General features: G+C 37.7%; 1 protein-coding gene across 2 annotated transcripts in view; it reads left to right on the forward strand.

Annotated features, from left to right (window-relative positions):
- Positions 1 to 11,621, forward strand: part of LCOR (ligand dependent nuclear receptor corepressor) — a 46,381-nt gene that overhangs the window by 23,506 nt on the left and 11,254 nt on the right. The window contains exons 4-6 of one of the 2 annotated variants that reach the window (XM_026069565.1): positions 2,495 to 2,627; positions 7,173 to 7,460; positions 10,368 to 10,461. In XM_026069565.1, the coding sequence (XP_025925350.1) occupies positions 7,223 to 7,460; positions 10,368 to 10,461 (332 nt within the window). In that variant the 5' untranslated portion in view covers positions 2,495 to 2,627; positions 7,173 to 7,222. Of the gene's footprint in view, positions 1 to 2,494; positions 2,628 to 7,162; positions 7,461 to 10,367; positions 10,462 to 11,621 lie in introns of those variants that run through there. The other variant, XM_026069564.1, reaches the window with a different exon arrangement.

Genomic DNA, 11,621 nt, shown 5'->3' on the forward strand with positions numbered 1-11,621 from the left:
TTAGTAAATTGGTGTTAGCCTAGGTAGATTAAATTGTACTTTTCATACATTACCTTTGTATGAATAATGTAGAGTATGCTTGTTTGTGGTGAGGCACGCTGCCACTGAACTCAGTTTGCACAGAGTCGCTAAGCTATGATTCTTGCTACATAATGTCTTAGTTGCAAAAAGTACTAGGGAAACATTAAATATATTACCTTGGGGACAGGGGTTACTGTTCTTCTAGGCTTCTTTCGTAGTTACAATCTGTCAAAGGGCAAAATGTCGGATCAGATTGAAGGGATGATATTTCCTTTAATTCTGGATTCTGTTTGGCTTTGAATTGAAAGTAAGCTTTTTGCCAGGGCTTGTGGGATATTAGCCAGAGGATGCTAATTAAATTTAATAAATCTTATCTAGCCAAATCTCTGCACATAAAATTGCAGAGGTTCCTCTTAAAGTAAAACCTAAAAAGCATTTTGTCTTTATGTGCTTAGATATTCCAATGTCTTAATGTTTTTGTTGTGCCTAGATTAGTTATGTTATTAGTTGCACAAATGTCTCCTTAATTGCACAAATGTCTCCTTAATTGCAAACCCAGCTTATCAGTTTCAAATATTATCAGGATTTTATGCAAAGATCACTGAGCTATGATAATCTTGATTCAGGGTGGCAGTTAATAACCAGGATGGATCTTGCATTAAACTTTGTCAGGTACAAAAACACAGTTTCAAAAAGAGAATGCAAGTATGTTCTGTAAAGTCTCACCTGAAGAATAGCTCTTACAAAAATGGTAGGCTTATTCCTCACGTTTTCACTGTGAAATCCTATATTGACACTTGCATATTTAAGTCTTAAACTCAGTTATAATTTTGTGATGTGTTTGTGGAATGCCAACGTGCCCCAGGAGCACCGCTGGCACAGGAGTACCTGGTACGGGAGTAAACTCCGGGATTGTAGTTAACCAGAGAGTTGGAATTCAGCTTCTTTAAAAGAATATCTCAGAAGTGCTGGTGTCTCCTGCGAGAGCCAGTGCGTTTGGGAGCAGGCTTGGAATCTATCTGGTATGAAAAAAGCTGAAGTGATTTAGTGGCTTTTACAACTTTACGTCCTCAAAATCTTACCTTCATAGAAAACATCTTGTTTTATTCACCTGTTACCTCCACGATTGCACGCTTCTCATCTTTTGATTTTAGGATAAACTACTACTTTGTCTTTATATCCTGTCTGAGATAGTATCCCCCCTTGCTTTTGATGGAGAAAACCTTTTTTTGGAAGCTGTTAAACTAGAAATCTTACGGTCAGAGGCCATATTGCACAGGCCAGAGTCCACGGCATTTCGTATTACCCTTTGCACGTAGTCCATGTGACTGCCGTGTTTGTTAACTTGCTATATGCTGCTTATGTAACCTCATTTCATTAAACCTCTTGAGGTTGAGATGGTACGAACTTAAGAATGATTTTTTTTCTGCATTTATTGTGAATTATAAATGAATTGCAAGTTCCATTTCCTTCCCTTTTTGCCTCATGACAATACTTACCTGAAGCTAGCTTGTACACTGGAGGCCAAAAAAAAAGCCAAAGATAGCCTAGGTATTATGGTAACTGATACTATGTAAAGGTTAACAAAACAAAACACTCCCTAAACTCAAAGAGTGGTTTTGTATGCATTCCTGCAGTAGGTAAATATAAGTAATTTTAATATTGCTTAAAATGAAAGTGGGAGGGAAGGGGCCAGGAAGGGGATTATTATTATTCTCTTGAGCAGGAACAAGACATTAAAGTGGAGGGAAAAAAAAGAAAAGAAAAGGAGAAAAGTGTTTTCAAACATTTAGATTCTGTATTTTTGTAACCATAGTGTTCTAGTTCTTGAGTTGCATTTAAAATGTGTGGCTTATTCTGGCATCTCACACAATTTAATTTTCCTAGCTAAAACACTGGTTTTGAAATATTTTTGAGATAAGTGAGTTGCTTCAGTTGAGCTGTAAGAGATATAATAAACTTTAATTCATAACAGGTGTTGCAGGCAGTGAACCCAAGTTTTTTGCTTAAAAGTAGCTACTACTAAGGCTTTTGACAGAGGCCCTGTTTCTTGCTAATGCCTAGTTATTTGTTGCTCAGTTTGCATGAATATTGTATAGAGTAAGTGGAATTTTCTCTGTATTTTGTCCTCAGGAGTTATTTCTTATAGAACTAAGAGTACTAGCTGAAGAGCAAGTGTTAGGAATCAGGTTTGTGGCCAAAATGGAAGGTAAAATATCTGAATTGTTTCCTTTATGGTAGGCTCTTGTTTCCCGTACTGCTATCAAATCTTTTAATCGTCTATTGCATTTATGACAACAAAACAGGGCAAAGTACAATGTACTGGAGAGGCCAAAAATTCAAGATATGGTTTAAATAGATCTAACTCTGTGCTGAGTGTCTAACAAAGTTTTGAATATATTAAAACATTTAATGCCTAGGACTTTCTAATTTTGCAGGCAGAAAGAACTTACAAATATTAAATATTTTGCAGGAACACTTAGTCAGTCTGGATGAGCCAGCCTCGGAAGCTGGACAAGAAGCTCTACTTAGACAAGAGCAAGCAAAAATCATTCGGTTTGAGAGGCAAGCGGAAGAGTTCCTCAATGCAGTCTTTTACAGAAAAGGTTGGTTTTAATGGTGGGGGGGAGTGGGAAAATGGCATTTCTTACTGGTCTTTTTTGCATGCGATGCAAGTATCTCAAAGATGGGATGTTCAAGTTGTCATTGTGTGTTCGGTATTTTTCAGATATCTTGCATATTTATCAAGAATATCAATTCACTCTCAAATAATGTATCAGTACAACAGTGTGGGCTTGGGAGAGAGGAGGAGAGTGCATCACATTTAACCCTAAAACAAAACTCTCCATGAGAACAGTGGTGCTTTTGTAATTTTGGGGAGATTGCTCAATTCTTCCCCAGCAGAACTGTTCCTCTGAAACCAATGGTTAGGTGAGCGGGCTGTTTGGAGGTCAGGGAGAGCAGTGGTGGTGGTGTGGTGTGGGGAGTGTTTTGTTTTGGTTGATTGGGTGTTTTTGTTTTTTTAATGGCGTCCATTCTAATGCARCTTTTCCTTAAAGGTCAGTAGTCTTCTCTTTCTGACTGTGGTCTGTAGTGACTTTTCCCACAGTCCACAATATAAAATATTGCTGGAATAGTGCCATACATGGGGGATACAAAAAGTGATCAGCAGAAGAATTGGAGAATTTGTACTGTAGAATATACAGAGAACTGTAATAATAGCTAAATGATAGAAAATCTTGTAAATCTCTGCTGGAGAGTTATGCAAGTTAAACTGTACTCTTAAGAAGGCACAAAACTCATTTCACTGTATTCTACCAATCTGAGAAACAGCAGTCCAGAGGTTGCTTCCAAATGCATCCTGAATGACAGTGTTGTACTTATCAGCCTAACCCATGCGTGAGGAAAATCTGCCAAATCAGTAATTCCAACCTGTCTGTGAGGGCACAATGCAAGGCTTCAGTTTAACAAATTAGAAATTGCTGTAGCCAGTCCTTAGCCCATCCTCCCAGTGACCAAAATATTTAAAGGTGTTTTAAGTAGATAACAGTATTTTAGCCTTTCTTTTATGAATTAAATGAATAAATACAAACTATACATTGTGATGTATTGCATAAAGCATGTAGGACCGTATGAAGGATAGTCATTGCGTTACTACAGATAGTTCAGATAATTCTTTTATTACAAGTCTCCCTTTCCAGGGGCTTTTTTCCTTTAAAGTTGAGGTTGCCTTTTGTTTTTTAAATTTATCCCCTTCTCTCTTTAAATCCAGGAGTGATTTAAGAAAATAAAATCTAGAAAAAATATACTGAACGCTTTTTCATATTTTCTGATGGAAAAATCACTGCCTTTTCATCACTTACAATTTTTTTTTTAATGTCTTATCTGTTTAACGTTGAATTTAAATTTTCACATGTGATTCTTATGTGTGTCTCTAGAGAAATGAATACTTTCCTAATTTTCAGGGGGGAAAAAAAAATTGGCAGATATTATAATGGGCTAATAATGGATTTAACACTCTGTCCGTGGTCAAACGCACTCAAATACATAGAATGAGGATAATGAAATCACTTCAAACGACTAAGAATCATTGGGTGTTGTTTTTCTTTATTTTTTTAATATACACTTTCTTTCCTTCCTCCAGCAAGGCTGTGCTTGTCACAAGAGTAATATAAGGGAGGGTAAGGAGTCTGGAAGGAAGTCAATTCTGATTCCTTAGTGCATCGTTGTCGAGCTTGGCTGTATTTAGATTATTCAAAGGGTTACTCCAACTTATGCGATTGCCATACGATCTCCAGGCACTGTCATACCAAAGAGGACACAAAGCATGGCCAGTAGTCTGAAGCTCCTACGTTGCCCAGAGAGACTTGGCTCTCCTGGCTTCATGCCAACAATCAGTTCTTTTTCTTTCCATCCTCACTGCCASTAACATTTGAGACTGGTATGTTGTCACTCGGGCAGATCAGAGAAAATGCAGATGTTCTGTGAACAGATGCCTGTTGCAGGTCAAGCACATGCACTCAGGTACTTAATGTACATAGGTAATTAACAATATCAGCAAACTTTGTAAACAGGTTTACAGTAAATTATTCCTGTCTACTTTCTTTCTGCTTTGTGCCCATGGCACTCAGACTCAGTAATGCTTCTATCAAATATTCATACTTTCTAGCGAAAGCAGAGTGGTAGTATCCGGTTCTCTGGTGCTTTCACCTTGTGGCAGGATAGGACCCTCTTATGATGGTTTAATGAAATCATACCTTTTTTGGTTGCTATTGCCTTTCTAGGGTTTGTGTATGGATAAAATACCTAAAGGATATTAAGGTTTTAAAGCTCACATGTACTATTTTATATAAAGCTGATAAATATTTGCTGTATTTTTCTTCTGTGATATCATCTATGTTTTAGTTAAATTATTATTATTTTTTCAAATAAATAGACAAGCAAAGTCAAAATAAACATCTAGTTGACTTCAAGTGGTGCTGCAGAGTCACCAGCAAGTATTTTGCACTTGCTTTTGAACACCTTTAATCCTTAGCATTTAAAATTCATGCTTTTTATTAAGCAAGAAGCCTTTAATGTGGTAGGTAACTACTCTTCTACTTGAAAATTCAGTTTTGTGTAGCGAGTTTGTCTTGAGCAGCACTGGAAGAAGCTCTCAGTAGTCACTCTGTGCTATGTCTTTAAAGTTACAGGTTACAAAGGTTTATGGCTGTGGGTATATATGATATTTTCTTCCTGCATTTGGAAATATGTCCAGCTGTAAGCATTATTGAATTACACATATGAACGTGCATGGCAGATACTCAGTAGAGGCACAGAAAAGGCATGATGCTTCTTCAGCAAACGTAGTTACCAGGGAGCTCTGCATTCCTCTTGGCACCACATGTACGCACCAGCGGCACGTGCCAAATAGTTGGCAGCAGTGGGAGAAGGCCATTGGTGTGTGCCTCAGCTTAGTTCTCTGGGCTTTTCTCGTGCTTCTCATGTGTCCTTTGACAGCTTAGAAGAGAGAAGAAATCTCATCCTGGCTGAAGAAAGCCTTCTTGCTTCTTCCCTGTTATGGCTTGTGACTTTGTGGACTATTTGGGAAGAACTTGGGAATATGAGCCATACTTAATTTAAGTATAGCACATCTCTTGGGGATTTCTTAAAATTTTGGTGTGCCATGTGCTTAGCAACAATAAAACATCCTGTAGATTTTACAGGAAAATGATTAAGTATTTACATAAACATCTCAGAATTTACAGCTACTATACTAGTGTAAGATTGCACATGGTGACTTTATAAGGTTTTAGATTTAGAAAGCAGTACTTCACAGGAAGGAAGTTGGGCTTTATATTTATCTGGAGCTCAATATGGCTGCTCGTCAAGAAATGTGCTTACTGCTGCTGTCTGGTTGGCAGGCAACTCCACGGTCAAACCTTCATGTCAGTCATCCTTTAGAGATACCTCTAAAGCAGGTCTCTCCTGTTGATCCATTTTTGTCAAAAATGGCAATAAAAGGCAAATCTAGCGCTAAAATGTGCCACAGATGATTTTGCTAATACTTCTAATAGTTCAATCTTGATAGATTACCTTTACCATTTACCTGGGCAATTTCTTTCTTTCTTTCTTTCTTTTTTTTTGGAAGAGGAAGTAAACACTTTCCTATTGTTCCTTCTGGAGAGCTGTTTTTAAAAATTTGTTTTGGTCTTCTACTGTACAACTTTCTCTGAATCTTTCTCCAGAAATAGAAAATCAAACCTTTACAGCCATTTCTGGAGCCTTTTTGATTTGTTACCTGATTTGGCCAGAGAACACGAGCAGCGTTTGAGGTGGAGCAGTAGGATTTGGCTTTGGTGGTTCAGGAGTGGTGTCAGCTGTGCTCTGACATCATGAATCGCTACTTGTGTAGAACAGTGATTTGTATTAATATATTTTTGTTGCCCATATCCTGAAATACCTTTGTATTTATACTCTATTATAAATAAACTGGTTCCATTCCACATTTCTTACTAATAGGTTTAGTAATGGTTTTAGAAATAGAATTGCTTTCAATTTGGCATCTTGTTTTTTTGTATATCTGAAAGTTCTTTGGGTAGTATTTGATGCTGCATTGATTGTAATGATAGAAATGACAAAAGGAATAGATAGAATGGGATGGAAGACACTTGAACTCTTTAAGGTAAAATGTTTTGAAGTGTGTGGATCAGAACTATTGAGCTTTATTTCCAGGCAATTTTGTAGGGCACTGYTCCAACCCCCTCCCCCCTCCCCCCACCCCTGTAATCACAGGTAAGTTGCTTGGTTCTTCCATGAATAACCTGTTCTACTTTTTGTAATGAATTGCTTTGCTTGGTACTTTATGGGTCTAGTTTTCCTTTACATTTCCACCCCTCATAAAGGTCTGGTTGGATATATTTGAAGCAAAGTATGAGACTGCATATTTCGCATAGGAAACTCTTATTTTGGGGAGGTTATATTAGAACTAGTAATGCTTCTTGTTCAGGTATCCTAAGGCTAAAGTACATTTACGGAAACTATATCTCTGGCTTTTTTTTCTTCTGGATTTTTTTTTAATAAACAATGATTTTAATATAAAAGAAACAATGATTTAATATAAAAGCTGTTTTACTTAAAGTGCATCCTTAAAAAATCTCTAATGTTTGCAGACAGTCCTAGGGTCTCTGACCCCAATATTCCCCTAGTGGCCCGTGAGATCATGCAGCGAATGATCCGACAGTTTGCTGCTGAATATACCTCAAAAAATAGCTCTACTCAGGACTCCAGCCAGCCCAATAGCACAAAGAACCAAAGCCTGCTGAAAGCATCTCTGGTCGCCTCCTCTCCCACGGCTGCAACTGCTCAGAACCCTGTGCTCAGCAAACTTCTCATGGCTGACCAAGACTCACCTCTGGACCTTACTGTCAGAAAGTCTCAGTCAGAACCTAGTGAACAAGGTAGGACTGTTACCAAAGTGTCTTGCACCCTATTGCGATCCATTAGTGGCATTCTTGTCGCGAAGACAGACAATTCAGAGTCTGCACCTTTAACTAAAATGTAAAGTGGAAAAGTGGTAGATGTTGTTACAGGAAAATAATGACTAGTTTGATATGGCTGGTAGAGAAGAGACTTGTTGAAAGAATTCAGGCTCAGAGACATGAGTTTTTCTGAAGAAGGGCAAAAGGGCTGGATGTGCTCCAAACTCTGGAGACAAGTGTGCTGTTGCTGCTGGGAGCTGCAAGAAATAGTCTGCCAGATAGACTGTACACTTGCTAATAAGGCAAGGTCACGTGGTCATGAAAACTATAATGTTGTCTATTGTTCTGAAGATCAATATATAATCTGACTGAAGGACTGATTGATTTATTTGCTTTCTGGTCCTAGTGTGAAAGCAGTATCTTTTTAAAATACTAATTCTGTGACAGCCTGGTGAAGGCCGTAAAAATGWTACCCATGAATTGTACAATAGCTTCCCTGTTTATGCATTTACAAAAAATGTCTTTTTTCCTACCTTAAAAATAGACTTGTTCTGCAGAGCACAGATGAATAACTTGTAACAGTGTTGCAGGGCTTGTTTTAAATAGGAAACCTTGCTTTCTATCAGAAGTGATTTTTTAACAAGCAAATTCTGCAAGAGATTATGGTATGTGAATGTTTCTTTTTCTGAAAGTGTGGAATAGAGGTTATCATGAGAGTATCTTACTGATGGAGTTAAAATTAGCCCTTTTACCCTTCTTTAGAAATGTGTTACTAAGTGCCTGAAATCATTCTATCAAATACAGGGTAGGCTGTTCATCCTCAAGTAGAAAAGGTGCTTTAAAAAAAAAAACAAAAAAGGAAAAGCCTTGTGCTAGCTAATATAGTATTGTGGGTGTCTTTTTATTCTTTGTTGTTACACTTAGTTTATGGAGTCTTTCGTAAGAAGGTTAATTTTGTGTCCCCAACAATATACAGCTTGGACATCTGGAAAGTTACCATTCATATCACTTATTGCAAATTGTCTCATCACTTCAGTTAAAATATTGCAAGGAAAGTTGTATGGTATGACTACTTTTTTTTTTTTTTAAAGACGACCTATGCATTTATTTAGCTGATAGACTTTTCTTTGTAGCTAATTTTATAATACATGTAATTAACTAGTGTCTTTTACGTATGTATTTATAATGATCAAAACAGTTTAACATTTATGAAGTTCTTCTCTAAAAGAGAGAGACTCAGTTTGGCTTCTGCTTTTTTAATGAGAGAATTGAATGCTGAGAAAGAAAGCATATACGTATTTGTAGATGTTTAGAAAGAGGATGAATTGTTCTTTAGCTACCAAGCTTATGAAAAAGCTTCAAGATAATTTATAATGTTCGTAACMCTTGTTAGGGAATTAGAGCATGCGCATATTAACTTATGCAGTAATCCATTAGCAGAAGTATTTTATTTCAATTTATATTAACGTAACTAGACAGGGATTTTACCAGACTTAATGAGTGATTTAAGAGGTCGTCCTGAAAGAGTTCCAGTGGGGCTTTCGGGTGTATTTCTGTTCTAGAGGATTGAAGGGAAACAATCTCCGTGGGGCATGAGGCTGGGTCCAGCTTGTCCTCAAAGACTCCTAGGTCATGGTGACCCTTCTGAGGGAGGAAGCCCAGATGAAGTTTCTTTGGAAGCAGTCTGTGCTATTTAGTATATCCTCTGGAAAAGAAGGAGCTGCTTGAATGAGTTACTGTATCTTGTGTCTGGATAGCACCCTATTCAAAAGAAAGCATGAAGTCTCTGCTTGCTTAAGTTTGGGTTATGGTGTGTTCCCAAATGCAGGGGGTGGAACAGCTTTCTGTAAGAGGTTAGTTCTAGCTCACTGTTTATCATCTTGTTTTTTCTCCATATGCCAAATGAGAACTTTAAGCCATCTGAAAGCCATCTTATATTGTTCGTGCATTTGGTGGTGTTTACTTGAGTTAAATGGAACGAGCAAGTAGTTCTGAAATGTCTGTAGTTTACCTTGTCAACAGGTTTCATTTGTCTTTGCCTCATAAATTCCTTGTTTCAAAGTTTCCAGGAATTTCAGATGGCTGTGCCGCTTCTCTGGCAATGATGCCTTTTTAAAATGACCAGAATTTCAAGTTGTTTCAGTGAGATGGAAGCAAGGCTTTCCTAGCAAAAAGCTCTCCCTTTTCTGTTGTCTAGAAACACATAGTTTGCATAAGGGGTTGCAGAGGAGCCTGGGTCGATGTGAGGAAGTGCCGTTAGTGTGTGTCCAGGGGAGAACGGAAGAAGCAGACTGGTAGGAAAAAGACTTTGGTATATGGAAGGAGAGAGGGAGTCAAAGTGACAGGATGGAGAGGGGAAAGGTAACAGCTTTGCCAGAAGGGGCCAGTCAGAGACATGGAGAAAAGGATGAAGCTAGCTGCTGGGTGTGGTGCCTAACTCTGTGTTGTGTGCCTGTGTGTGCTTTCACTTGAAAGCAAATTTCCAATATGAAATTCTAACGTGACCTTTCCTTCATTGATTTGGATCAAGAATTTTTCAAATACTGGCTTAAACCCCCCAAAATCTCAGGAATTTGGAGAGTGTCTCATTTTGGGACCTCTGAGGATTAGTTACACTATAGCCTGTGTTGTATCCTGAACTGTCATTTGTATGCTCTGGCTCCTGTAAGAGATGTGCTCTTTGCCAAAWTTTTCTGAGACTTTTGAGGACTATGTTGAAGCCACTTGTAACCAAATTGTGAATAAATCCAAAGCTTGGTTCTTTTTCTAAAAAAGAAAATCCATGTGCTGAGTATATTATTTTATCCCCAAAGGTTTGTTTTATCAGGGGAGAACATGGCTGGTCCTGTTTCTTCACATGCTCAAGTCATTCTTTTGTCTCTATAGACGGAGTGCTTGATTTATCCACTAAGAAGAGTCCTTGTGCCGGCAGCACCTCTCTGAGTCATTCTCCAGGGTGCTCCAGTACTCCAGGGAATGGGTAAGAGAGAGCAACTTATTATGACCTTTTAAACTGTTTTTTTTACTAAAAATTTGTGTTGTCTACCTCCTGTTAACTTTTAACTGATTTTTGGTTTTAACCCTTTGGAGTAATGTGTATTTCAATTTGGACCTTTGGCAAATACCTTTATCCCACCTGCCAAATAAGAGTTGTTGCAAGCTGAGACAGGCTTAACTTGCAGTTAAGTCTAATATCTGTTATTTTGGCCAATTTAGTATTAGCCAAGGATCTTTCCATTATCTGCTTCTTGGATTCAGTGATAAGTGATGTCTGTGGAGATGGGAGTTCAGGCAGTTAAATGCATGAAGATCTTGGCAGTATAATTTAGATTTCCTTCCTTAGGGGAAGGTTAACTAACCAAAAAGCTTTTCATTTTAGGGGTAGCAATGATTTGGGTGATGAACCAAGCTGAATTAGAGTTAAATCACTGCATGATCTTTGTTAATATTTCCTAGCAGAAATCACAACTTAAAGGAAGAAGCGGGGTGGGGGAAGTCTGGTAGTTCAGAAAACTTTAAATACAGCTTCTTGGATTTATGATTGTATTGTAGCACTGAAGGAGTTTAAAAGACTAAAATATGTGGTGTACTACTCTTGCCTTAATTAGTTCAAGGTGTGAAAGAATGTTCTACCAAAAAAATTACTTCTAGGTTTCCTATTTCTAATGGTCATAGCTTCCATATGCTTAGCAACCCTTGACTCTTAGCTAGAATTGAGGCAGTTGTATTGGAGAGGCTGACTGGGAGTAAGAGGGATTTTGGGTGTTGATGAAAGAATTTTAGTTTGAAGCTACTGTGAACAAGTAATCTTTTTAGTGAAGTACAGAAAGAGTACATGGATTAAATTATCATTTAATTGCGGGATCTAGCCTAACAATAGCCTCAAACTTTTTTTAAATGAATGCCATCCCAGGCACGCACACCCATCCACTCCCTCCTGTACTGCTAACAACTTATTTAACTTTTTAAACTGTCTTTGGAAAAATGCTAGTATCTCAGTCTTCCTCTTCAAGATTACATTTCTCTCTTAATATTTCTAGTAATACTTCAGTCCTTGCTTAACATTCAGTATTAGTACTTCTAAAAAAATTCTTTAGCATAAAGTTTCCCTACCAGCTCTTCTCTTTCAATTCAGAAAGG

Source organism: Apteryx rowi, unplaced genomic scaffold (assembly GCF_003343035.1).
Source record: "Apteryx rowi isolate R43461 unplaced genomic scaffold, aptRow1 scaffold_3, whole genome shotgun sequence".
Classification (NCBI taxonomy): domain Eukaryota; kingdom Metazoa; phylum Chordata; class Aves; order Apterygiformes; family Apterygidae; genus Apteryx; species Apteryx rowi.